The sequence below is a fragment of the Stenella coeruleoalba genome (genome assembly GCF_951394435.1).
Source record: "Stenella coeruleoalba genome assembly, chromosome: 17".
NCBI lineage: Eukaryota > Metazoa > Chordata > Mammalia > Artiodactyla > Delphinidae > Stenella > Stenella coeruleoalba.
Genome location: NC_137163.1, coordinates 29,965,941 through 29,992,704, shown reverse-complemented (window position 1 = coordinate 29,992,704; position 26,764 = coordinate 29,965,941). Strand labels below are relative to the sequence as shown.

The following is a 26,764-nucleotide window of genomic DNA, read 5'->3' as shown; positions in this document are numbered from 1 at the left end:
GTGGGGTTTCTTTAACTCTTTGAGGTAACATGAGCAGTGTCATCTCCCATATTTCTTCTCCCCACCTCCTGATATTCATTACATCATATTTGCAATTCTCATACTTACATAGCGCTGTCATACTTATACCAGTCACAGATAGTTTTTCCACTACATAATTGTTCAGTGCTCCCTGCTACTCCTTTGATTATTCCTAGAGTTTTTATTTTGATAATTTCGTATAATTTCATTCTTGTGGCATTGAATAATGTTTCAGTAAGAGGTCTTAAGCAAGCTAGACTGTTTTCTTTTTCTTCTAGTAGGTGATTTGCTTCTTATGCATGAATTCCTGAAGAACTTTTATTTTCCAAGCATTTTAATTTAATCAGGAGCAGAAACAGGAATGACTAGATGTGTGTGCACAGGTATGTGTATGTGTAATAGCCTTTTAGGGAGTAGTCACTATATGGAACAGCCCTGGTCTTGAGATAGAAGGAAAAAAGACCTTAGAAGTTTAATGTTGGGTCTTAACACTTCTACCTGAAAGACTCATGGTTTCTGTTCACGTTTCCTTGGGAAAAACAAGTCACATAGCCAAGTCTGACATCAGTGGGCTGGTACAGTGTATTTTATATTCCTCCCCAGGGAGGAATACAGAGTATTTAGTAACTGTAAGGTAGTCTATCACAATGACTACCTTAGAAAACAATTCGTTTGACAGAGATTTGAAGATGCTAGTGTTACTGTCACGGGTAGGGAGTTGTATAAAGAAGCCTGTTTCTTCTGTCAGTTATTCAGTCTGCAAGTTTAATCCTTTCAAAAGCTCTACTAACAGTCCTTCTCAAATTTATTGTGGATGCAACGGTGAATCAGTTCTGGAGTGAAACGCGAGATCCTGCCGTCACAGTAAGCTCCCAAGTGATGCCAATGCTGCTGGTCCTTGGAACACAGTTTTAAATAGCAAGGCTCTATAGCACTCTGTATCGTGGATCTTTTCACTTAGAAGTGAGCCACACACAACACAAAAATTCCTTGGCTGGGTAGAGGAAAGGAGCATTAAAGGGGAACAAACAACAGGTTAGAGACCAAGGAGTGTGAGATGTTACCAAATGAAAGGAAAGGTGAGCATTGATAAGGAATTAGTTGGGTGCTTCTTAAAGTTCAAATAAAATAAAATTGAAAAAGACTATCAAATTTGCCCTTTAGTTTATTCTCCTTTGCAGGTTTAGGGAACTGGGAAGACAGAAGACATTGCAGTACATTGTGGAATCAGTAGGAGGTGATGGAGTAAAGACAGTGAAAGTAGACTCTTATTTCCAAAAATTCGACTATGAAAAGAAGCAGAAACATAGGCTGATATCTAGAGGAGGATGGTTACAAAGTTCAAGAAAAATTGAGGGATATTTTTAAAAGTTTATTTCTGTTTTGACTATGGATAAGCAGTCAATAGCAAGTGAAAGGTTGAAAGTACAGGCATTTTTTCCTGTACTACTTCACTATAGATGGGATCAGTTAATTAGAAAAACAGTAATCAGCATATTTTTTTAGGTTAGAAGATGCTTTTAAAAGTTTAAAATCTATATTATTGAGTTTGAAAATATTGACTCCCAGCTCAATATTTTTATTTTTATTTTATTTTATTTTTTTAACATCTTTATTGGAGTATAATTGCTTTACAATGGTGTGTTAGTTTCTGCTTTATAACAAAGTGAATCAGCTATACATATGCATACATCCCCATACCTCCTCCATCTTGCGTCTCCCTCCCACCCTCCCTATTCCACCCCTCTAGGTGGTCACAAAGCACAGAGTTGATCACCCCGTGCTATGCGGCTGCTTCCCACTACCTATCTATTTTACATTTGGTATTATATATAAGTCCATGTCACTCTCTCACTTCATCCCAGCTTACCTTTCCCCCTCCCCATGTTCTCAAGTCCATTCTCTACATCTGCGTCTTTATTCTTGTCCTGCTCCTAGTTTCTTCAGAACCATTTTAAAATTTTTTTTAGATTCATATATATGTGTTAGCATACGGTATTTGTTTCTCTCTTTCTGACTGACTTCACTCTGTATGACAGACTCTAGGTCCATCCACTTCACTACAAATAACTCAATTTTGTTTCTTTTTATGGCTGAGTAATATTCCATTGTATATATGCGCCACATCTTCTTTATCCATTCATCTGTCGATGGACACTTACGTTGCTTCCGTGTCCTGGCTATTGTAAATAGAGCTGCAGTGAGCATTGTGGTACATGACTCTTTATGAATTATGGTTTTCTCAGGGTATATGCCCAGTACTGGGATTGCTGGGTATTATGGTAGTTCTATTTTTAGTTTTTTAAGGAACCTCCATACTGTTCTCCATAGTGACTGTATCAATTTACATTCCCACCAGCAGTGCAAGAGAGTTGCCTTTTCTCCACACTCTCTCCAGCATTTATTGTTTCTGGATTTCTTGATGATGGCCATTCTGACTGGTGTGAGGTGATACCTCATTGTGGTTTTGCTTTGCATTTCTCTAATGATTAGTGATGTTGAGCATCCTTTCATGTGTTTGTTGGCAATCTGTATATCTTCTTTGGAGAAATGTCTGTTTAGGTCTACTGCCCATTTTTGGATTGGGTTGTTTGTTTTTTTGATATTGAGTTGCATGAGCTGCTTGTACATTTTGGAGATTAATCATCTGTCAGTTGCTTCATTTGCAAATATTTTCTCCCATTCTGAGGGCCGTCTTTTCGTCTCGTTTATGGTTTTCTTTACTGTGCAAAAGCTTTTAAGTTTCATTAGGTCCCATTTGTTTATTTGTGTTTCTATTTCCATTTCTCTAGGAGGTGGGTCAAAAAGGATCCTGCTGTGATTTATGTCATAAAGTGTTCTGCCTATGTTTTCCTCTGTGAGTTTTATAGTGTCTGGCCTTACATTTAGGTGTTTAATCCATTCTGAGTTTATTTTTGTGTATGGTGTTAGGGAGTGTTCTAATTTCATTCTTTTACATGTAGCTGTCCAGTTTTCCCAGCACCACTTATTGAAGAGGCTGTCTTTTCTCCATTATATATTCTTGCCTCCTTTATCAAAAATAAGGTGACCATGTGTGTGTGTTGGGCTTATCTCTGGGGTTTCTATCGTGTTCCATTGATCTATATTTCTGTTTTTGTGCCAGTAACATACTGTCTTGATTACTGTAGCTTTGTAGTATACTCTGAAGTCTGGGAGCCTGATTCCTCCAGCTCTGTTTTTCTTTCTCAAGATTGCTTTGGCTATTCGGGGTCTTTTGTGTTTCCATACAAACTGTGAAATACTTTGTTCTAGTTCTGTGAAAAATGCCATTGGTAGTTTGATAGGAATTGAATTGAATCTGTATATTGCTTTGGGTACTATAGTCATTTTTACAATGTGGATTCTTCCAATCCAAGAACATGGTATATCTCTCCATCTGTTTGTATCATCTTTAATCTTTCATCAGTGTCTTAAAGTTTTCTGCATACAGGTCTTTTATCTCTTTAGGTAGGTTTATTCCTAGGTATTTTATTCTTTTTGTTGCAGTGGTAAGTGGGAGTGTTTCCTTAATTTCTGTTTCAGATTTTTCATCATTAGTGTATAGGAATGCAAGAGATTTCTGTGCATTCATTTTGAATCCTGCTCCTTTAGCAAATTCATTGATTAGCTCTAGAGTTTTCCGGTAGAGTCTTTAGGATTCTTTATGTATAGTGTCATGTCATCTGCAAACAGTGACAGCTTTACATCTTCTTTTCCAAGTTGGATTCCTTTTATTTCTTTTTCTTCTCTGATTGCTGTGGCTAAAACCTCCAAAACTGTATTGAATAAGAGTGGTGAGAGTGGGCAACCTTGTCTTGTTCCTGATCTTAGTGAAAATGATTTCAGTTTTTCAGCATTGAGAATGATGTTGGCTGTGGGTTTATCATATATGGCCTTTATTATGTTGAGGTAAGCTCCCTCTATGCCTACTTTCTGGAGGGTTTTTATTATAAATGGGTGTTGAATTTTGTCAGAAGTTTTTTCTGCATCTGTTGAGATGGTCATATGGTTTTTATCCTTCAATTTGTTAATATGGTGTATTACATTGATTGAATTGCGTATACTGAGGAATCCTTGCATTCCTGTGATAAACCCCACTTGATCATGGTGTATGATCCTTTAAATGTGCTGTTGGATTCTGTTTCCTAGTATTTTGTTGAGGATTTTTGCATCGATGTTCATCAGTGATAATTGGCCTGTAGTTTTCTTTTTTTGTGACATCTTTGTCTGGTTTTTGGTATCAGGGTGATGGTGGCCTCGTAGAATGAGTTTGGGAGTGTTCCTCCCTCTGCTATATTCTGGAAGAGTTTGAGAAGGATAGGTGTTAGCTCTTCTCTAAATGTTTGATAGAACTCACCTGTGAAGCCGTCTGGTTCTGGGCTTTTGTTTGTTGGAAGATTTTTAATCTCATTCTCAACTTCAGTGCTCGTGATTGGTCTGTTTATGTTTTCTATTCCTTCCTGGTTCAGTCTTGGAAGGTTATACCTTTCTAAGAATTTGTCCATTTCTTCCAGGTTGTCCATTTTATTGGCATAGAGTTGCTTGTAGTAATCTCTCATAATCCTTTGTGTTTCTGCAGTGTCAGTTGTTACTTCTCCTTTTTCATTTCTAATTCTATTGATTCGAGTCTTCTACCTTTTTTTCTTGATGAGTCTGGCTAAAGGTTTATCAATTTTGTTTATCTTGTCAAAGAACCAGCTTTTAGTTTTATTGATTTTTGCTATTGTTTCCTTCATTTCTTTTTCATTTATTTCTGATCTGATCTTTATAATTTCTTTCCTTCTGCTAACTTTGGAAGGTTTTTGTTCTTCTTTCTCTAATTGCTTTAGGTGTAAGGTTAGGTTGTTTATGTGAGATTTTTCTTGTTTCTTGACATAGGATTGTATTGCTATAGACTTCCCTCTTAGAACTGCTTTTGCTGCATCACATAGATTTTGGGTCATCGTGTTTTCATTGTCATTTGTTCCTAGGTATTTTTTGATTTCCTCTTTGATTTCTTCAGTGACCTCTTGGTTATTAAGTAATGTATTGTATAGCCTCCATGTGTTCGTATTTTTCACAGATTTTTTTCCTGTAATTGGCATCTAGTCTCATAGCGTTGTGGCCGGAAAAGATACTTGATACGATTTCTGTTTTCTTAAATTTACCAAGGCTTGATTTCTGACCTGGGATGTGGTCTGTCCTGGAGAATGTTCCATGAGCCAAAAGTGTATTCTGTTGATTTTGGGTGGAATGTCCTTTATCAGTTAAGTTCCATCTTATTTAATGTATCATTTAAAGCTTGTGCTTCCTTATTTATTTTCATTTTGGATGATGTGTCCTTTGGTGAAAGTGGGGTGTTAAAAGTGCCTTACTATGATTGTGTTACTGTCGATTTCCCCTTTAATGGCTGTTAGTATTTGCCTTATGTATTGAGGTGCTCCTATATTGGGTGCATAAATATTTACAATTGTTATATCTTCTTCTTGGATTGATCCCTTGATCATTATGTAATGTCCTTCTTTGTCTCATGTCATAGTCTTTGTTTTAAAGTCTATTTTGTCTGATATGAGAATTGCTACTCCAGCTTTCTTTTGATTTCCATTTGCATGGAATATCTTTTTCCATCCCCTTCACTTTCAGTCTGTAAGTTTGTATATGAAAGAGTATCTTAATCTACTTCATGGTATATGTAAGGAATTCAGTAATTTAATACAAAAGACGACTCTGTCTTTTACTATGATTGTAGAAGTAGAGACACTGTGAAGATTAATGTTACATATTTCAGACTTGGTTTGGTTAATAATAATAATCTTCAAATATAGTTTTATTATAATCAGGTTAGATGTGTTGAAAGATATGGCCCTTAACTTACTTTTTAATACCTTCCTTTCAGCTGACAGTTACTTAGGTTTTGAATTGACTTCCAGTTAGGTTTTGAATTGACTTCCAGTTATTAATAGTGTTTCATACTGGTCAGTTCGTAAAGCAAGCAGGAAGGAAGTACATTTACTTATTTTGATACTCGGTTGTATTTTAGAGTAGAGAATCCTACGTAGAAAGCTGTATTACTGGTGAATCCAGTAGATATCTGCCCAGTGAGCTCTATTTAGCGGTCCTTGACATTACTGTGAAAGGAAAATGAATTTAATAGAGTTTTGCATCATTTTTTTTTTTCAGACACTGGCCAAAAGAAGACCCTAGACAAGAAAGATGGGAGGAGAATGTCTTTTCAGAAACCCAAAGGGACTACTGAATATACTGTAAGTTATTTGTTTTGAAAAAGCTGATATCTCTTTGTGATAGTCTTATTTGAGACATTCTTTGTTTACGCTGTAAATAAGACAGAGGTTCCTAATTGCCTTATTTTAAAAATCTGTACACCACTTTCGATAACTGCTTTACTAATAATAATGATACTTCAGTTCTTAACTGTATTTTAGGATTTTTTTTCCTTAAAGGAAAATTTTATTAAGTGTGATATAACGATAATTATTCTAGCAAATTTAACAAAATGATAATTTACTTGGAGTTAAAGTTCCTGTGGTACAATAATTTTTTATTAGGTTAGACTTTTAAGGAAATATTTACGTTTTTAGAAATGTGATCTTCATTATATTCCCAGCAGTGCTAACGGTAATGAAAATGGCAGATAGAATACGGAAAAAACAAGTTGCTATTAATTTTCCAGAATAACCTCTCACATTAGATTATTTACACTGATTTATGGCTAAGTTTCTATGTTCTTGAAATGACCCTCAAATTTCCTTGCAGTCAGCTTTTCATATTTCTGGTTACTATGGAAAACTGAAGTGAGAAATGTACTTTAGTCTGTGATATGCTGCTTCTTTGATTGAATGTAAATGTTGTTAGATAATTTTAACATGTTAAAAATCTGTTATTTTAACTGAGCTTAATTTTGTGTTATTTTGTGTTTTTCTAATATGTTATTGTAACTGTATTAAGAAGAAAATAGCAAGTTGAAACAATTTATACATTTGTGTCATCATGAAGTCTTCCAATCTTGGTTTGAGTCTTGATTATTTTTCATAAATTCTAAAAATTGAACCAATTATCAAAACCTTGAGTTATACTTTATTTTCATATACTGTATAATTGACAATTTGAGATTTTAAGTATTTTAAAAAGGTTTGAAACCAGATAATTTAAGGTAGAATTATATTTACTACTATCAAAAGAATCTCCTCTTAAGCATATTATAAACTCGAGTGTGCTTGTACCTTCTCTGCATGATTGAGAAATTGAGAATATAAATTCAGACAGTAAAATATTGAGCAATGTAGTTTGATGTATTCATTAGTGTTTATTAAGACTTAAGACTGTAGGCGTAAGGCATAAGATGTTATCTACATATGTAATCCTGTGGTTTTGAAGAACTACAAAAGTTTAGTTGGTTTTGAATTCAGGAGTTTACCAATTTTTTTCTTGTAATTCAATAAAACTTGTGTTATCGGTAGCAAATTTAAATTAAGAACCATTATTTTGGGCAAAGGTTAATTGAAACTTGGCCATTTGTATCCTTGGGTTCTGCATCAATGGATTCAACCAACCATGGATAGAAATATTTGGGGAAAAAAAATTCCAGAAAGTTCCAAAAAGCAAAACTTGAATTTTCCTTACTGGCCACTATTTACATACATTGTATTAGGTATTATAAGTAATCTAGAGATGATTTAATGTATACGGAGGATGTGTGTAGGTTATATGCAAATAACTATGCCATTTTATATAAGGGACTTAAGCACCCATGGATTTTGATATCTGCGGGGATCCTGGAACAAATCCCCTGGGATACTGAGGAATTACTGTATATTTTTTCTTATGTTATAAATGACCTTTGGGAAATAATCAGTTACTGATAAGAAAAGTTATAAAACATCCTCTAGGAGATCTTTGTTTTCATTTTTTATCCCTTTGTTTATTCCCGATGCCATATCCTAAAGATAGAAACACATGTGTTTCTAAAACTAAGATATTACTGTCTTCTATTCTTACTATAATTTGTAAAATCTTCATATAATATCTTTATATAAGGTACATAACATGATTTTTGTATTTGGGAAAAATATATTTTTCTATATTTCTTTTGAAATCTTTCAATATTACAGTGTACTCTCAACATTTACTTATTCTAATATATTTATGGTTTAGCTTAAATGTATTTTCGGACCACCTAAATATAGTATAAATTAGTCATTGTACCTTAGGAAGCTTTATAGTTAGAATCATACATAAAAAAAAATCATACATATGTATTACGTATGTGTTTATATATGCACATACATGCACAGTTTTTAACTATAAAATTACTTTCAGTAGGATCAACAAGTAGACCTTGAAAATGCCATACATAACCATTTTCTTCCTAGTTAATTTAATATCCCTGTACCATTCTATCGAAAGCCTTGTCTAAGGTCACTAATGATTTTCTAATTATCAAACCTGGTGGCTTTTTCTTTGTTGTTGCATACCACTCACTGTTCCTTCTTTCTTGTTTTACTTTCCTTCTCAATGTTCTTTAATGTATCTTTCAGTGAGGATCTGTGAATGGATAATCAGGCAGTGTCTGAAAAGTCTTCATTGCACCCTCATTCCTGGTAGTTGAGCTGCCTATAGATTATTAGGTTAACAGTTATTTTCTGTCAGCACTTTTTTTTTTTTTTTCCCCCGGATGCGCAGGCTCAGCGGCCATGGCTCACAGGCCCAGCCGCTCGGCGGCATGTGGGATCTTCCCGGACCGGGGCACGAACCCGTGTCCCATGCATCGGCAGGCGGACTCTCAACCACTGAGCCACCAGGGAAGCCCTCTGTCAGCACTTTGAATGTAGTTATCTATTATCTTATGCCCTTCTGTTGCCTTTTTATTTTTGTTCATTTCTAGGCAGTCTTCTTTTTTTAGATTGTTTTTTGAAGTTTACTTCTTGTCCTTACAGTTCTATAGTGCCACTGTGATAAGTCTAGATTCAGACAAATTTTTATCTTATTGTGTTTCTTCACTCTAAGGAATCATGCCATTCATAAATTCTGGAAAATTATCAGCCATTATTTCTTTGATTATATACTCTCCTTTCTCAATTTATTCTTGAAACTAATTGTACTACATTTTGCTATCATTATGCTTCATTGCCCTGTTCTTGCTAACATTTTGACTGTATCTTACACCTCTTTCACTGGTTGTTCTGCTCTTGTTGATTCCAAATGTGAGTGGTTCCTTGTATCTTTTCACTTTCCCATTTACATTCTGCAACTTGGAGAACTTAAGAACTTTACTATATGAAGTAAGACCCAAACTTTTTTCTATTTCTGCCTTTCTAGATGCTTACATTTCCTGTCACCACTTCATATTTAACAAATTATAGCAAACCTTTCACCAATTTTTTTCTTCATTCTTGCCTAATACTTTATTTTCTTGTTTCCATTTTCCTTCAATCTGTTGTTCATCCAGGTTGGAATTTTTGGATTTAGCATCAGTTGATCATTAATGTTTGCACCTCTGACGTAATACAACTACTGCTCTATTACAACTTCATTCAATCCATTCCTGTTTTCTCTTGAGTCTTATCTGAAAATCTTATACCTTTATCTCTTTCTTTATATTTGTATGACCTTAAGGATGATCTCCTGCTGTAGTATTACATTGGTTTTTCTGCATCCATTCTCTTGTGTCATTAATCATAGACCTGTAGCCATTAATCTAAGATGCCACTCGGCCATGTAACTTCCTTGCTTCATATTGGTGTTTTTATTACTTTCATTACCACAACTGATAGGATCATTGTGAAGATGAAATGTGTGTTAATTAATAAGAACTTTGTAAACTTCCAGATGTTTCTGCAAAGTAAAATTGGTTTATAGAGAGCTTTTACATACATTATCTCAATAAGGTAGGTGACGCACCATCTCATTTCATAGATGAGAAAGTTTGCGTGGAAGAAGAGAGCAGGGCTAGATTATTAGTCTGTGTCTTTGGCATCAATTTGGTTTTACAAAACCATTAAAGAAAAAATATATATTTATTGTTGTTTTTTTTTTTTTTTTTACCCCCACATACATATCTACTTTTCCTGATTTTCGAAGTCTTTTACAGTCTAATTCAAAATGCCTAATTCAGTCTCATCCTTTTTTTGAGATTTGGCTCTACTTACCTTCCTAAAATCCTAAATTCATGAGTGTACCCTGGATGGTTTAGGAGGAAGAGATAGTATCCCACAAATGTGTTTTGTTCTTTTCTGTCTCCTAATATGTCAGTTCTATTCTCTTCATTTTGAATGTTCTTCCCTACTCTCTACTTCTCAAATTCCTACCCGTTCTTCAAGATAGCTTTAAATCTTTTCCATAAAGTCTTTCTTGGACAATTTGGAGCAAATATGTTGGCTCTGTCTGCTCAGAGCTTCTTTTGCATTTGTTGTTTCACTTAAATTGCTCTTTATCTTTTATATAACCTTTTTTGTCTTTCTTATTTTCTAACTAGATTGTAAATCCCATATGCACTAAAACCACTTCATTGGACTTCATCATTCTCTACAGAGATGCTTTATGTATAGAGAACTCTAAAGGAATACATTGATCAAATGACTTTCTTTCAGGATAATTGACAATTAATTCCCATGATTTAAGATCTCTATAAATATGATCATTAAAATATACTAATTCAAAAACATATTCCTCAGCTTTGGTTCAAATATATTTTCTAATTTATCTATTTAAATGGAAGATTATGTAAAGATCATTAGAAACAGCACTTTAAGTTTAATACAGGCATACTTTGCTAAAGTAAAATTAGCTTCTAGAAGTTACATATGTTTTACAAACTATTTATATTGTTTTAAAATCTTTGTAAAATAAAAATCACTTGTTTGTATTTTGAAAATTATATTTTGTATTTTGAAATTGCTTGAAGTAGAGGCCTACATGTAATTGTGATGTATTATGATAAAGCATATACTCTGTATCATAATAGGTTGAGATCAGTTGCTAACAAACACAAAATTTGTCAAGTTATCCTGTCTCTAAAGATGGAAATACCAGTTATTAGTCAAATGTAAAATTGGTCCATAGACATATTAATGATCATTAAACCTCATCGTTTAGTTTTTCTGTTTTAACAAATTATTTTTTTTTTCTCTTAAACAGGTTGAATCAAGGGATTCTTTGAATAGTATAGCCCTGAAATTTGATACAACGCCCAACGAACTTGTTCAGCTAAATAAGTTATTCTCCCGAGCAGTTGTTACTGGACAGGTATCTTTTTTTTAATGCATTGATGGTTAGAAGCATCAGTTTTAAGACAGAAAGTATCCATTGCAATACAGTTAATTTAAGAAGAGTAATTTTATGCACACTTTGAACAAATCACATTGGTTCTAGAAGAGAAAATTAAATGTCACTTATATCCATGTGAATTTTTCTTAATACATATTGAAAATAACTGTTGTCTTTTCAAATATAGTTTTAAAGAGCTTTAAAAAATATTCAAAGCAGTACATGTACCTGATAAAAAATTCAAACTTTTTTAAAGGTAGTTTATCTCAGACTTACAGTTTCCTTTTCCAGAAGCAACCACAGTTACCAATATGTATCCCCTTCCAAAAATATTCTAGCCTTTCTTTCTTCTTTAAAAAAAATAAATAACTTTGATTCTGGAAAAATGTTCTGTTGAAGCATAACTCAATCTCAGACTTTTTCATGTATGTAAAGTATTGCACTCTATTAATATATAGGCATGCCTTGGAAATATTGTGGATTTGGTTCCAGACCACTGCAGTAAAGCAGATATCACAATAAAGCGAGTCATAGAATTATTTGGTTTCCTAGTGTGTATAAAAGTTATATTTACACTACACTGTAGTCTGCTAAGTGTGCAATAGCATTATGTCTAAAAAAAGTACATACCTTGGGTTTCCCTGGTGGCGCAGCGGTTGAGAGTCCGCCTGCTGATGCAGGGGACACGGGTTCGTGCCCCGGTCCAGGAGGATCCCACATGCCACGGAGCGGCTGGGCCCGTGAGCCATGGCCCCTGAGCCTGCGCGTCCGGAGCCTGTGGTCCGCAATGGAAGAGGCCACAACAGTGAGAGGCCCACGTACCGCAAAAAAAAAAAAAAAAAAAAGTATATACCTTAATTTAAAAGTACTTTATTGCTAAAAAATGGTAACCATCATCTGAGCTTTCAGAGAGTCATAATCTTTTTGCAGCAGTCACTGATCACAGATCACCATAACAAATATAATAATAATGAAAAGTTTGAAATATTGGAAGAATCACCAAAATGTAACCCAGAGACAGGAAGTGAGCAAATGCAGTTGAAAAATGGCACTGATAGACTTGCTTGACACAGGGTTGCCACAATCTTTCAGTTTGTAAAATACGCAATATCTGCGAAGTCCAATAAGGTGACACAGTAGAACGAGGTGTGCCTGTATTATGGTTTAACCAAGCACAGTAGGCTTTAGACTTTCTAATTTTTGGTATGTAAACGTTGCTCTAGGAAACATTCTTGTTTGTTTCTCTTTTTCTTTATATGCATGTATATCTATAAAGTCAAGTCCTAGAAGTAAAATGGCTCAGTTAAAGGATATGTGCATTTTAAGCTTTGCTGGCTGTTGACAAATTGTCCTTTAAGGGGAACACCCATAATTTTTAAGAATTACTGTTTCCCCTCACTGTTGCCCACAGTTTGTGTTATCAAACTTATCTAAATTAAATATCTTTTTTAAAATTTTGTTACAGTTATTTCGGTAATAAACATTCTTTTAATCTGAAGGTTTTAATTTTTAAAATTTATTTCTGAAGGTCATTGCTAATGGTGCTCGCTTAGAGAATACCATCTGATTATTAATATTTTAGTTTGACTAAATCTTTATGTGAATATTTTCTTCCAGGTTTTATATGTTCCTGATCCTGAATATGTCTCCAGTGTTGAGAGCTCCCCGTCTCTAAGCCCCATAAGTCCTTTGTCACCAACATCATCCGAGGCTGAACTTGATAAGACCACTGTAAGTTTCCCTTCTTTTCAAAGCTATCAAGAAATGTCACTGTATTTGTATATATCACCATTTTTTTAATCCTACTTTGCCTATGGCTTGAACGAAATTTTACCTTTTTAGGTTGTTAATTAAATTTGTGAATCCCGGTTTTTAAAGTGAAACATTCTTATTAAATCAGACAGTTTAAATTGATTATTGTTGGTGGTAGTAGTAATCCAAAGATATTCATCAGCCGTTTTATGAATATCATGTAATAATTTAACTAAGAAAGGAATTTTACTTAACAAACATGAGTATATCATGATAGGAAGTCCATGTCCAATTTGATTTTTTTTTTTTTTTTTGCGGTACGTGGGCCTCTCACTGTTGTGGGACTCTGGACGCGCAGGCTCAGCGGCCATGGTTCACGGGCCCAGCCGCTCCACGGCATGTGGGATCTTCCCGGACCGGGGCACGAACCCGTGTCCCCTGCATCGGCAGGCAGACTCTCAACCACTGTGCCACGAGGGAAGCCCCCAATTTGATTTTTATTTGAGTTTCTGTGAATGTTTATATAATACTTAAAACTCTTGAGTTCATTATTGGCACACTTTAAAAAAATAATTTATGGGGACTTCCCTGGCAATCCAGTGGTTAAGACTGCGCACTTCCACTGCAGGGGGCGTGGGTTCGATCCCTGGTTGGGGAACTAAGATCCTACATGCTGCACAGCACTGCCAAAGAAAAAAAAAATTATTATCTTAGTTGTTCTTCAGAATATTAATTTGGAGTAACTAATAGTATATTAATTTATCTAGCATTTTAAAGGAATAGATGTTCTATATGTTACATTTTACAAATGAATTCCAAGGAAAAAACTTTAATAATTTTGATTAAAATTCCTCCAACAGGAATTATGTTTTTTGTGCCTTTCCTGTGTAAATGAATACTAATCATAATTTCCCATTTTCATAATGACCCAATGATTATGTTTACATGTAAAAGGTTATTTCTCCATTAACTGGCTAGACTCCTGTGAGAGATTCTTCTGTGTTGCTATGCTGATTTTAGGAGACATCCTTTTCTCTGCCCCAATTTGCACTCAAAGTTTAGGATACCAAATGGCACACTGGTAACAAAACACAAATTATTAATGTTAATTTGCCTATAAATTATTAGGAATTATTAGTTTCTAAGCTGTAGTATTAGACTAGTTCCACTTCTCTCATGGAGTAAAGGACATGATATTATTAATAAGTATTTGTCTCCTTGCCTAGGGACTTTTTTCTGTGTGTTTGTGGTGAGAGAGAGAGAGAGGGAGGGAGGGAGAAAGGGGGTCTTTTTCAAATGTTTTATTTGCTGGCTATCTTGTAAAAATGACAACTACTTTAGAATACAGCTACATGAAAGGAATGTATTACATTTATTCTCATCATTGACGAAAATGGAAGTCAGTTTCTAATGATACTGGACCAAACAGTTACTGGACCTTTTTGAACATGGCCATGCCATTGTCCCATGGGACTTAACAGATATATTCATAAGGGGCAGTGACAAAGGAGAGCAGTGTAGCCTTCAGTTAATTTAGCTTGTGTTCCATACCCTAAAGCAAAATTGTGAAAAGCTAGACTACTTACCTGAATTAGGATTCCAGCGCGGATAGTCTGAGTCCAGAGCCCATGGTTTTTTACTAGCACTTTATAGCTGGAAATTGATAGCTCAGAAACTACTATCGATCAGTAAATAATTGGACCCAACCCAAAAAGATAAGTAATATTCAATCATTGTGAGTGTAGTAAAACCTGTCACTTTTGCACTATCATTTTGTAAAATTTTTTTAATCTAACATTCTTTTGTAAATATAAAAACCTCTTTTGTTTATCTCCTTTGATTTCTCCTCTCTGCATCTTAAATTTATTTATTATGCTAATGCCATTTTCGGCTAGAACTACTAGTGTGATATATTTAGGATGGAATTCAGAGGAAAAAGAATTTTAAATAAATAATATGGAAAAGTGAAATGGTTTTAAATAGTTTTTAATTTCAGCTTATGTTACTATACTCCACTGAAAGATGGGCTAGCAGATAGTTGTATTCTCTTTAATATAAAACACTCTTTAGTATACTCTAATAAATCTAAAAGATAATAAGAAAAGTAGAGTACTTACAATGTGGTAAGAAAATGTAATTTTGAAATTATATTTCATGGTAGTAAGAAAATATAATTTTGAAAAAAATACTACTAAGAGATTCTATGGAAGGCCTAGAAGGTCTTACAGGAGAAAATATATAAAGCATTAATAGAGTTTAGGCACATTAAAAGCTTCTTTTTAAGCATAGGCAATTATTCTGCTACAGTTACTATTAACATTTAAAAAGTACTTACTATGCATTTATTAATGAGGAAACTAAGGCATAGAGAGAATGAGTAATGTACACAAGGTCACATACTTGATGAGTGGTAGAGCTGAGATTTAAACCCTGACAGTCTACATCCAGGTTTTGTGTTATATTCTTAACCACTTTTTGAACTAATTGATGAAAGGGTAAGGATTAGCAGTACAGATTCTCTGTGACTGAGACATACAATCTAAAACTAAAATATATGTGTCCTAAATTGTAGAAACTAGAAAGTTTGTAGTAAAGAGCTATGTGGAAGTAATGTAGCAAATTTTTGCTTACCAAAGCAAAAATAAAAGTAAAGCAGATAATCGGAAGTATTGCTTAAAATGATTAAAAGGTGAACAAAAGCATTGCTTTTTTTCCCTCAATATTTAAGATTATCTGGACTTTTAAATATGTTGTTCTTCTGTTTATGTAACTTAAAAAATTATTATTTGCCTGTATTAATTTCCTGGGATTGCTGTAACAAAGGATTACAGAATGGGTGGTCTAAATCAGAAACTTACCTCACAGTTCTGGAGGCTAGATGTCTGGAATCAAGATGTTGGCAAGCACCTTGTGGGGGAGGATCCTTCCTTGCCTCTTCTAGCATCGGGTGTTGGCCCACAATCCTTGTCATTCCTTGTCTTGTTGGACAGATTACTCCAGTTTCTGCCTTTGTAGTCACATGGCTGTCTTCTCCTTGTGTGTTTGTGTCTTCACATAGTGGTCTCCTCTTCAGATAAGGAAACCAATTAAATTGGATTAAGGGTCCACTCTACTCCTCCTGTGTGACTTCAGCTTAACTCACTTCATCTGTGAAAAGCTGATTTCCAAATAAGGTTGCATTCTGAGGTAGGGGGTTAGGACTTCAGCATATCTTCTTGGGTGACACAGTGAAGTGTCATAATGTTGCCTTTTATAAAATTTCAAGAGAACCACATTGTTTAGTCAGGGAACTTTAGAAGGTTTTCTAACTCTAGTCAAATAAGATTTTTTTAAAAAAGACATTCAGTGACTATTCTCTTTACATATAGATGAGAAAATGTATAAAAGAGTGATGTTAATTTCTTACAGGGTTTTGGGGATCTTGAGAATATTTGTGAAATCTAATAAAATAAACCTCCCTCTATTTTAATTATACTAATCACATAATTCATTGACATCCTGAACTTATATACCTGAAAACAGACATTAAAGTAATAGCACACATGCAAGAAGTTAAAAAAATTTTAGTTAGAAATATCAATATAGTTTGAAGAGATTAAATATAGCATAGGCTTCAAAAATTGTTCTCACATATGCCATCCTTAAACTAGTCACAAGCATTCCTCTCCCCTCTTTCCCTTCTTCCTTACTTCCACCTCCTTCCTCTCTCTCTCTGTGTATAATATTATATATTTAAACTTAAAATAAATTTAAAATCACTAAAATATATAATATATAAAATATATTTTATCTGATATATAATATATAAATTATGATTTTAAATTTCATGCTTTTAAACCTAAATTTTCATATGTAAGTATATATACTTTATTATATAATAAACATAAGTTTATATATTACATATTATATTAAAATAAAGTTAAACAACTATAAATGCCGTATGTATAAATAACACATGAATTATATGTTACCTATATATTGTATAATATAATTTAGCTTTGGTGCTTTTAAACTTAAATACCAACAGTTTATTAGGGAATTATAATTTTTTAATATGTACTTTTTAAATGGTGGTGCTATAATTATACCTTAGTCTTACATTCTTAGAACAAAATTTTATATTTGAAATATGTGAAAACATAAAACGTCATAGTACGACTTTGTATTTATATAGATTTTTAGGAAAGCATTTCTTTATATAGAAGAAATCTCTGTATTTGTAATATCACAAATAAATAGTTAAATTACTGGGTGAGAGTTTTCTTCTAGATTCTGAAAGCAAGCATTGTTCTCATAATTAGAATTTAAAAATTGATCCTTCTTTGCTTTTTAACCTGGTTGCTAAAAAGCTCAGTGCCAGGTCCAAAACTCCAAGTACAACACTTAAAATTGCATTTTATTTTTTCTTCACTCTGATATTTTTATTTGTATTGTATTTTATTCTGTATGTTTGTTTTAAGAGCCTCAAATTCTTAAGTGGAGTTTAAATAAATTCTGAGAGTGATAGTTAAACATAACAATTTATAGGAAGTAAATGGTACCCATCATATTTATTGGATTGAGTGAAGAAACATAATATTCACTACTTTAAAAATAAACATTTATTTTAGATTATATATTATATATGTTTGTATGAAATAAATATAAATGTTGGTATTTCTGTGCCTGTATGGTTTTTCCTTCTCAAATTTTGTATGCCTTACCTACATGTTACCAGAGAACATTTCTACATATTTTCAATCACTAAAGAACAAAAACTCCATAAAGCCAAGGCAACATGGGAAAAGGAGAGTTTGGAGTTGCTAATTAGCTTATGGTAATGATTTATAATAATACTCTACAAATTATATAATATTTAATCATACTGTACAAAAAAGATGACCATAAGTCAACTTTTTTGGGTCACTTGCCATAGTATTGCTTTCCTTTTGCACATTTGAACAATTGAGGTGACAATTGAGGCTTGATAAATAAATGTTTATAATCCTGTATTTTTAAGGACCTTTCCATCCCTAGTGGCTAAAACAAAATTGCACAAAGAAGCTTCAGAAAGCACTCAAATAAGCTTATTCAAATCACCTTATTAAGAAACAGAATCTGTAAATTCACAGAGATACGGAGATACTGATACTTTGGATCATGTACATGTATGTAAGTTAAAATGAGGTCTGATTATGATTTCTCTAAACAACTTTGATCTCTTTTAAAGAAATACTCTTTTATGCTATACTTTGAGCATTCGTTAAGCTAATCTCATGTATTCTTTTTAATAGGATTACTTTGACAAGTTGGGATTGCTATTGATACTGAGTTGTAGAATTTGAGGCTTTGAAGGAACCTCAGAGATCTTGTTCTATGAGGTATATGTTTAAGGAAAATATTTGACAATGTACCCTGATACAGTTTCTGTGAATAATATGGTTATTTAGTAGATACTGTTGTCACCTGATTTGGGAGTAACTGAACAGTCATAGACAAAATTTGTGTATTGCTTTGTGCCAGTTTGCAGGGGGCCCTGTGATAGCTCTGTATTGGCTTTATTTTTCCCCTCTGCACACAATCTTTTAGAAGAATGTTTGAAATGGAAAGCATATAGTAGTGCAGTTAAGCTCACTAGTTCATGTGTTGGCAACATGGGTTTTCATCTCAGCTTCATCTTACTCATTGGGCAAGTTACTGAATTTGGACAACCATACGTTTCCTTAAAAATTAAGGTAATAGTATATACCTTATGAGTGATTTGAAAGTGAAATGGTCTTTATAATATACTTAAATATAAAGGTATTCATAAATATCAATTAATATTATTAATGTCCCTTATTTAATTATCTGTGCTAAATGAATTTATATATGATATAAAACTCTTAGATACAGTAACTACCAGAGACAACAGGATGAATGTAAAGTTATTAGTTTGTATCACAAAATGAAAAGATTGATAATAATGCTATAACAGTATCATGCAGCTGTTAAAATATAATTCCATTTTAGGTTTTTGAAAAATATAATTATATCAGATGTAGCTGTTTTGCAGTGTTCTGAACTGATCTACCTTCAAAAAATGTCTGTTGAGTATCTGCCCAAGTGCTTGGGATTCAGCCCTATATTTTAGGAAGGGTATATGAAATTTAGAAAGGAAGTCTACAAATTCTGTCCTATATAGGACAGAATTTAAGGAATTAGATGCATTTATTAGAGTAGAAAAAGTCATGTTAAAATTTGATAGTTCTTTTCAAGTATCTCAAAGTCTGTGAGACTGAAGAGGAAGCAGTCTTGTTTATTATTTCAAAAGGGCAAATAATAACTATTAGGTATTAATTACAGAGTGGCAGATTTTAGTTCAAAGCTCTGAAGAACCTTGCTACTATGAAAACTATTATATAAGGCATTGTGCATTTACTTATAAGGTATGAAATGCCTCTGTGGAGGTATTTAAAACAAAGATTAAAAGGCATCTGTCTAACCTTCCTACATTTGTACAGAATAGTGAACTTTGGGAAAACTATGAGTTCTGTGAACTTGGATAGAAAAAATTTTAAGTGAAATCTAGCATTTTTAAAGATTAAGAATATAAGCAGCAAACTATAGAAAAGCACCAGGGATACCTGTGACTTTGTCTCCAATAGAACTCACATATTTTCAGTTCTTTTTTTTTTTTTTTTTTAATGGTACGCGGGCCTCTCACTGTTGTGGCCCCTTCCGCTGTGGAGCACAGGCTCCAGACGCGCAGGCTCAGCATCCATGGCTCACGGGCCCAGCCGCTCTGCGGCATGTGGGATCTTCCCAGACCGGGGCACGAACCTGTGTCCCCTGCATCGGCAGGCGGACTCTCAACCACTGCGCCACCAGGGAAGCCCTAGAACTCACATATTTTCAAATCCATTTAGAGTTGTTGTAGATATCACAGAATGTTGTTTATGGCCATGTACTTCAAAATTATCGTTATGAGTCATCACTAGATCTTGTTATTTAATGTATTAATAAAGAAGCGTATATATCTATAAATAAAAATATCTGATTAAAAAGTGTTTTGATAATTGTTTTGATATAATTGTTTTTCTTTGTAATTCTATATTTTGAGTATTAAAAAAAAACATTCTGAAAAGGAGGTCTATAGGCTTCACTGTGGGAATGGTCCATGGCATCAAAAAAGTTAAAAACCTATGATCTAACTAATTAATACTTTGTAAAATGGTACTGATAAATTCTTTATAGCTTGAGATTTTAACAGGCTCTTCAATGAATGGATTCTGCTGAATTCCTAGGTTTCACAGACAAGCACTCACCTTTTCTCTGCTCCCAGCACCTGAGGGATATATTAAATGATCAGGACCAGTGATTTGATTCAGGAGCAACTGAATGTGTATGTGTGTGTATACACACACACACACACACAAACACATATGTATTATAACCAGTATATATATATTCCCATTAAAAAAATAATTGAAAAATGTAAGTTTAAGCTGTATTAGGATCTTTACCAAATGTAAAAGAAGTGACATTCTTTCCCATATTTTTTTTTTTTTTTTTTGCGGTACGCGGGCCTCTCGCTGTTGTGGCCTCTCCCGTTGCGGAGCACAGGCTCCGGACGCGCAGGCTCAGCGGCCATGGCTCACGGGCCCAGCCACTCCGCGGCATGTGGGATCCTCCCGGACCGGGGCACGAACCCGTGTCCCCTGCATCGGCAGGCGGACTCTCAACCACTGCGCCACCAGGGAAGCCATCTTTCCCATATTTTTTTTACATAAAAACGTTTTGAGCTGTTCTACAGAATGTGATGAGAAGGAAGAACAATTACTGGGGAGAGCTATGCATTTGCATTTAACCATGTGCTTAGTTTTATTTAGTTCTCTGAAGTGTCTTTATCTTTTTTTTTTTTTTAAAGAATCCTGATGTAGTCCACCCGAAAGAAGAAACTCTCTCATCTGCTTTTACTGGTATTCGACCTGCACGAGTTGTATCTTCAACTTCTGAGGAGGAAGAAGCATTTACTGAGAAATTTCTTAAAATTAATTGCAGATATATTACCAGTGGCAAGGTAATGGATAAAACTTTAGAAAAAACTTTTAATCATTTTTTATTACTAAAATATGACAGTTTTGCATTTACATTTTTAGTCATCAGCATCAGCACATGATGATCAATTTAAAATAATCTTGTGAAATAGGCAGTCCTATTCCTTCTTCACAGGAAAAAAAAAAAAAAAAACTTTCAGAAAAGGTTAATGAGTCCAGGGTTTCTCTGTCCTGGCTAGAATTCAAACCCAGTTTGAATCTGTGTTTTATCTACCACAGGTTGCTGCTTTTCTAAAACAGAGAACTTCTAGTCTGCAGAGGGAATTATAGTAAAGTACAGTAGTCAAAATAAACTCCCGGTGTTGCTAAGAAAGTAATTATAGTATGATACCCACTTGAGAAGTCACACGTGGGAACCATTTCTTTATAGTCGTAATTCATAAATTATGGGTATTTGAAATAGGTGTTTAGTGCTATAAATTTCCCTCTATGTACTGTTTTAACTGAATCCACAGTCTTGATATGTTGTATTTTCATTTTCTTTCAGTTCATAATACTTTTTCTTCATTTCTTTTTTGGCCCATGGAATATTTAGAAGTTTCTTAGTTTCCAAATATTTGGTATTTTTCAAGATATCTTTCTGTTACTGATTTCTAATGTTTTTCCATGTGGTTAGAGAACATACTACTATTTGTAGGCTTAACGTTTAATGGTGCAGAATGTATTATATCTTGATACGTGTTACATGTGCACTTGGAAAGAATGTGTATTCTGCTGTTGTTGGGAGAAATAGTTTATAAATGTCAATTAAATCAAGTTGAGTGTTACTATTGATCTTCTGTCTTTTTGTTCTATCAATTATTGACAGAAGGATGTTGAAATACCTCTATAATTGTGGATTTGTCTATTTCCCCTTCTAGTTCTATCAGTTTTTTTGTGTGTATTTTGAAACTCTGTGGTTAGGTATAAAAATGTTTTGGATTCTTATATTGTCTTGATGAATGGACTTGTTTAATTATGAAAGACTATTCTTGGTAAAACTCTTTGCTATGAAGTCTGCTTTGATGGATACAAATGTAGTCACTTAGCTTCTGTTCAGTTAGTGTTAACTTGATTTATCTCTTCCATTTTTTTACTTTGAGACTGTGTCTTACACTTAAAGTGGGTTTCCATAGTTTACATCAGAACTCACTCTTTGTGTCATACACTCTATGGGTTTTGAGAAATGTATGATGACATGTATCCACTATTACAGTATCATGCAAAATAGTTTCATTGTCTCCCAAATCCTCTGTGCTCTGTCTGTTCATCCATCCCTTCCTCTGGACCCCTGGAAACTACTGATCTTTTTTCTGTCTCCATAGTTTTGCCTTTTACAGAGTGTCATGCAGTTAGAATCATAAAGTATGATTGAATGATTTCAGAGTGGTTTCTTTCACTTAGCAGTATGCATTTAAGAGCCTTCCATATCTTTCATGGCTTGACAGCTCATTTGTTTTTATCGCTGTGGATGTACAGTACAACAGTTTATCCATTCACCTACTGAAGGGCATCTTGGTTGCTTCCAAGTTTGGACACTTATGAAGATAGCTGCTATAAACAATATGCAGGTTTTGTATACGTTTTTATTTCCTTTGGTTGAATACTAAGACATGTGATTGTTAGATCGTGTGGTAAGACTGTGTTTAGCTCTGTAGGAAACTACCAAACTGCCTTCCAAAAGTGGCTGTGTTATTTTCCATTCCTGCCAGCAGTCACTGAGAGTTGCTGTTTCTCCACATCCTCACCAGCATTCACCGTGGTCAGTGTTTTAGATTTTAATTATGCTTATTGGTCTTTAGTGGTAACTCATTTAATTTACATTTCCCTAATGACTTATGATACTGAGCATCTTTTCATTTGCTTATTTGCTATTCATATAGCTTTGGTATTTTCTTTACTTTTTAAAGATATTTTCACTGGGCATAGAATTTTAGGTTGACAGGGTTTTCTTTTCCTTTCAGAACTTTAAAGATGTATCTTTCAAATCTCTACTGTTTTCTGGCTTGCACTGTTTCTGAAGAGAAGTCTTCTATTACTTTTGTATTTGGTGTGCTGTATAAAATATATATTTTTCTTTGCATTTAAGATGATGTCTTTATCACTGATTTTGAGCAAGTTGATTTTTTTTTAATTTTATTGTTATTATTTTTTTACATATATATTCTTTTTTAAATTCTTTTCCCATTTAGGTTATTACAGAATATTGAGCAGAGTTCCCTGTGGCATACAATGTTGGTTATCTATTTTAAATATAGTACAGATCACTTCCAAACTCCCAGTCTATCCCTCCCTCCCCACCTTTCCCCCCTGGTAACCATAAGTTTGTTCTCTGTGTCTGTGAGTCTGTTCTGTTTTGTAAATAAGTTCATTTGTATCTTTTTTTTTTTTTTAGATTCCGCATACAAGCAATATACATTTGTCTTTCTCTGTCTGACTCACTTCACTTAGTATGATAATATACTGGTCCATCCATGTTGCTGCAGACGGCATTATTTCATTCTTTTTAATGGCTGAGTAATATTCCATTGTATATATGTACCACATCTTCTTTATCCATTCATCTGTTGATGCACATTTAGGTTGCTTCCATGTCTTGGCTGTTGTAAACAGTGCTGCAGTGATCATTGGAGTGCTGCATGTATCTTTTCAAACCATGTTTTTCTCCAGATATATGCCCAGTAGTGGGATTGCTGGATCATATAGTAGTTCTGTTTTTACTTTTTTAAGGAACCTCCATACTGTTCTCCATAGTGCCAATTTACATTCCCACCAACAGTGTAGGAGGGTTCCCTTTTCTCCATACCCTCTCCAGCATTTACTGTTTGTAGATTTTTTTGATGATGGCCATTCTGACTGGTGTGAGGAGATATCTCACTGTAGTTTTGATTTGCATTTCTCTAATAATTAGCAATGTTGAGCATCTTTTCACGTGCCTTTGGCCATCTCTATGTCTTCTTTGGAGAAATGTCTGTTTAGGTCTTCTGCCCATTTTTTGATTGGGTTGTTTGTTTTTTTGATATTGTTGAGCAGTTTAATTATGATGTGCCTTGGTGTGTGTTTCATATTTGTTTTCCTTGGGGTTCGTTCAGCTTCTTGGATCTGTAGGTTTATAGTTTTCATCAAATTTGAAAAAATTTTGGCCATATTTCTTCAAATGTTTTTTCTCCCCCATTCTCTCCTCTTCTTTGGAAACTCCAGTTATGCATATTTTAGGTTGCTTGATGATGTGCTTCATAGCTTACTGATACTCTGCTCTTTTTTTTCCTCTCTCTCCATTTTGGACAATTTCAATTGCTGTATCTTGAAGTTCAGTAATTAATTTTTCTGCCAAATCTAATCTGGTATTCTATCCAGTGTATTTTTCACCTCTGAGTTTAAACTGGGTCGCTTATATCTTCCACATCCCTACTTAACACGCAAAATCTTTCTTCTATATTCTTGAATACATGGACTATAGTTAAAATAATTGTTTTAATGTCTTTTTCTACCAATTCTTTTCTCTCTTCCACTTTTGGGTTTGTTTCAGTTCATTGATTTTTGTTATTGCTGTGAGCCATATTTTCCTGTTTGTTTGCATGCCTAGTAATTTTTAATTGGATACCAGATATTATGGATTTTATCTTGTTGGGTGCTGGATATTTTTGTATTCCTATACATATTCTTGCGCATTTTTCTGTGACATCGTTGTTTCTTGGAAACAGCTTCATCCTATCATGGCTTGCTTTTAAGTTTTGTTAGGCATGACCAGAGCAGCTTTTAAGTCTAGCTAGTTTTCCCCTTACTGAGATAATACCCTTCTGAGTATTGAGGTGCTGTAAATTACAAGGGTTTTTGCTCTGGTTGGTGAGAACACAAACTATTTCTGACTCTGTGGACTCTAGGGATTGTTTTCTCAGCTTCTTTTGAGTCCTTTTTTCCTCATCCTTGGATAGCTGCTTTCGCACAGGTGGCAGTCAGTCCTCAGCTGGAACCTTGGAAAAGAATCCTCTGTAGATCTCCAAAGCTTTCTCAGTAGGGAGTGTTCTCTCCTTTCCTGTCTCTGTCTGTGGCCAGGAAACTCCACCCAGTGTGCTGGGGCATTTGTAGATCTCATCTTATTTGTTTCCCCTTATTCAGCATTATAGTATCGGAAAAGAGTTATTTCATGTATTTTATGTGTTTTAGTAGCTTTAGGCAGAATTAGTTCTTGGCTAGAAGCAAAATTTTAGTTGGAAGTATTTGAATAACCATTCTGTTTAAGAATCAAAGAAAAGATAAAGTCATTGGCAGGGTTAGGAATGGCTTGCACTGGTGTTCTTGAAACATAATCTCTTGTAAGAAAGTAAGCAGGAAAAGATGCTTTCTCATACAAGTCATCTTCTTTCTTCTTCTTACAGGTTGATTGTAGTAAAGATTATTTATATAAAATTATGGAAATTTATCAACAATTATTGTAATGGTTAAATTACTGTGGACTTAAGACTGAAAAAAAAATCAGTACAAGCTTTTATTTCTCCTGGAATGAGTTCCCAAATCATAATCTTTTATCTTTTAGTATTTACAGAAATATTGAAATATAAGTGGTAACTTTTCTTTTAGAAATAGACTTTATTTTCTAATAGAAATAATTCCTTCTTGGAAGATTAGTCAAGTAATTGCACATAAGGAATTGGAAGTTACTAATACTAAAGGGAAGTAAGTGCTTAAAGTTTCTGAAGGTCGTGTGGATTAAGATATGGTAATTGGAAATCTCTTACTTACAGTATGCTCTTGCTCCTGAAAATATGTCTACATTTATGAAACAGTATTTAAAAAGAATGAAGTGTTAATGGTTTAGTATGAGTTTATGATTTCAGATTTGATCTTGGGCAAGTGAATTTGAGAGGCTACTTTCTAAAGAGATTTTTGTGAATTTTGTGTTGTAATGTTTCTCATGGCCGTCTCTTTTGATTTATGGAGACACCTGACATCTCACAGAATACCTCAAAGAGCTCCAGCTAAAGGCAGAGGGAAAGAAGCTTGAAGAATATATCAGTGCATCCTTCAGTAGTAGCAAATAAGGGTGAATTCCTGGAATATAACACTAGCAGATTGATCATTCCAGTGTTAAGCTATAGGGCTTCAAGCCCCTTGTAATCCAAGTAGTAGAAGTACGGTTTTGAGAGACCTTTCAAATGGTTTCTATAATTACACTACTAAGATTATAGTATTCATGTGTATAGTGAATTAAAGTATTATTATTACACTGGGCCTTTTCTATAATACCTAGTAATCATTGTCTTTAATGAAAATCCTTTAAAGCAAAAGATGTAGTGTTATGCCAGTGAACCAAATATTATATCATCATTTAAAACTAATGCTCAGATGAAATTTATGAAATCAAGAATGACCTGAAGTCTTTCAGAGAACCTGAAGTTTGCTTTCCTTAATCCTTACTGATTGTTTGGTTTCATTTCTCAAATAACTTGCTTGTAGACGTGGTGAGATAGAGGAAGGTATTAAAGATTGGAAATCTTTCAGCTTTTTTATATTGTATATACTCTACTCTTGATTATTTATTTCTTGGATTATCCCTGGCAGTTGTAAATGTCCCTGCAACATATTTTATCATCACTCATTGATTTCCGTTGGCATGTGATCCAGGAATACATAATATATATGAATCTGTTTAAAATATTGATCAAGGGGTG

The 26,764-nt window shown here is 33.9% G+C and overlaps 1 protein-coding gene across 11 annotated transcripts in view; it reads left to right on the top strand.

Annotated features, from left to right (window-relative positions):
* The window catches only part of OXR1 (oxidation resistance 1), a 380,712-nt gene that overhangs the window by 278,462 nt on the left and 75,486 nt on the right, over nucleotides 1–26,764 (top strand). For all 11 annotated transcript variants that reach the window (XR_013824711.1, XR_013824712.1, XR_013824713.1 and 8 more), the window contains 4 exons: nucleotides 6,181–6,263; nucleotides 11,155–11,262; nucleotides 12,901–13,014; nucleotides 20,924–21,076. Coding sequence is in view for 7 of the 11 variants with exons in the window: in XM_079902318.1 (XP_079758444.1) it covers nucleotides 6,181–6,263; nucleotides 11,155–11,262; nucleotides 12,901–13,014; nucleotides 20,924–21,076 (458 nt within the window). In the remaining 4 variants the exon portion in view is untranslated. The remainder of the gene's footprint in view (nucleotides 1–6,180; nucleotides 6,264–11,154; nucleotides 11,263–12,900; nucleotides 13,015–20,923; nucleotides 21,077–26,764) is intronic.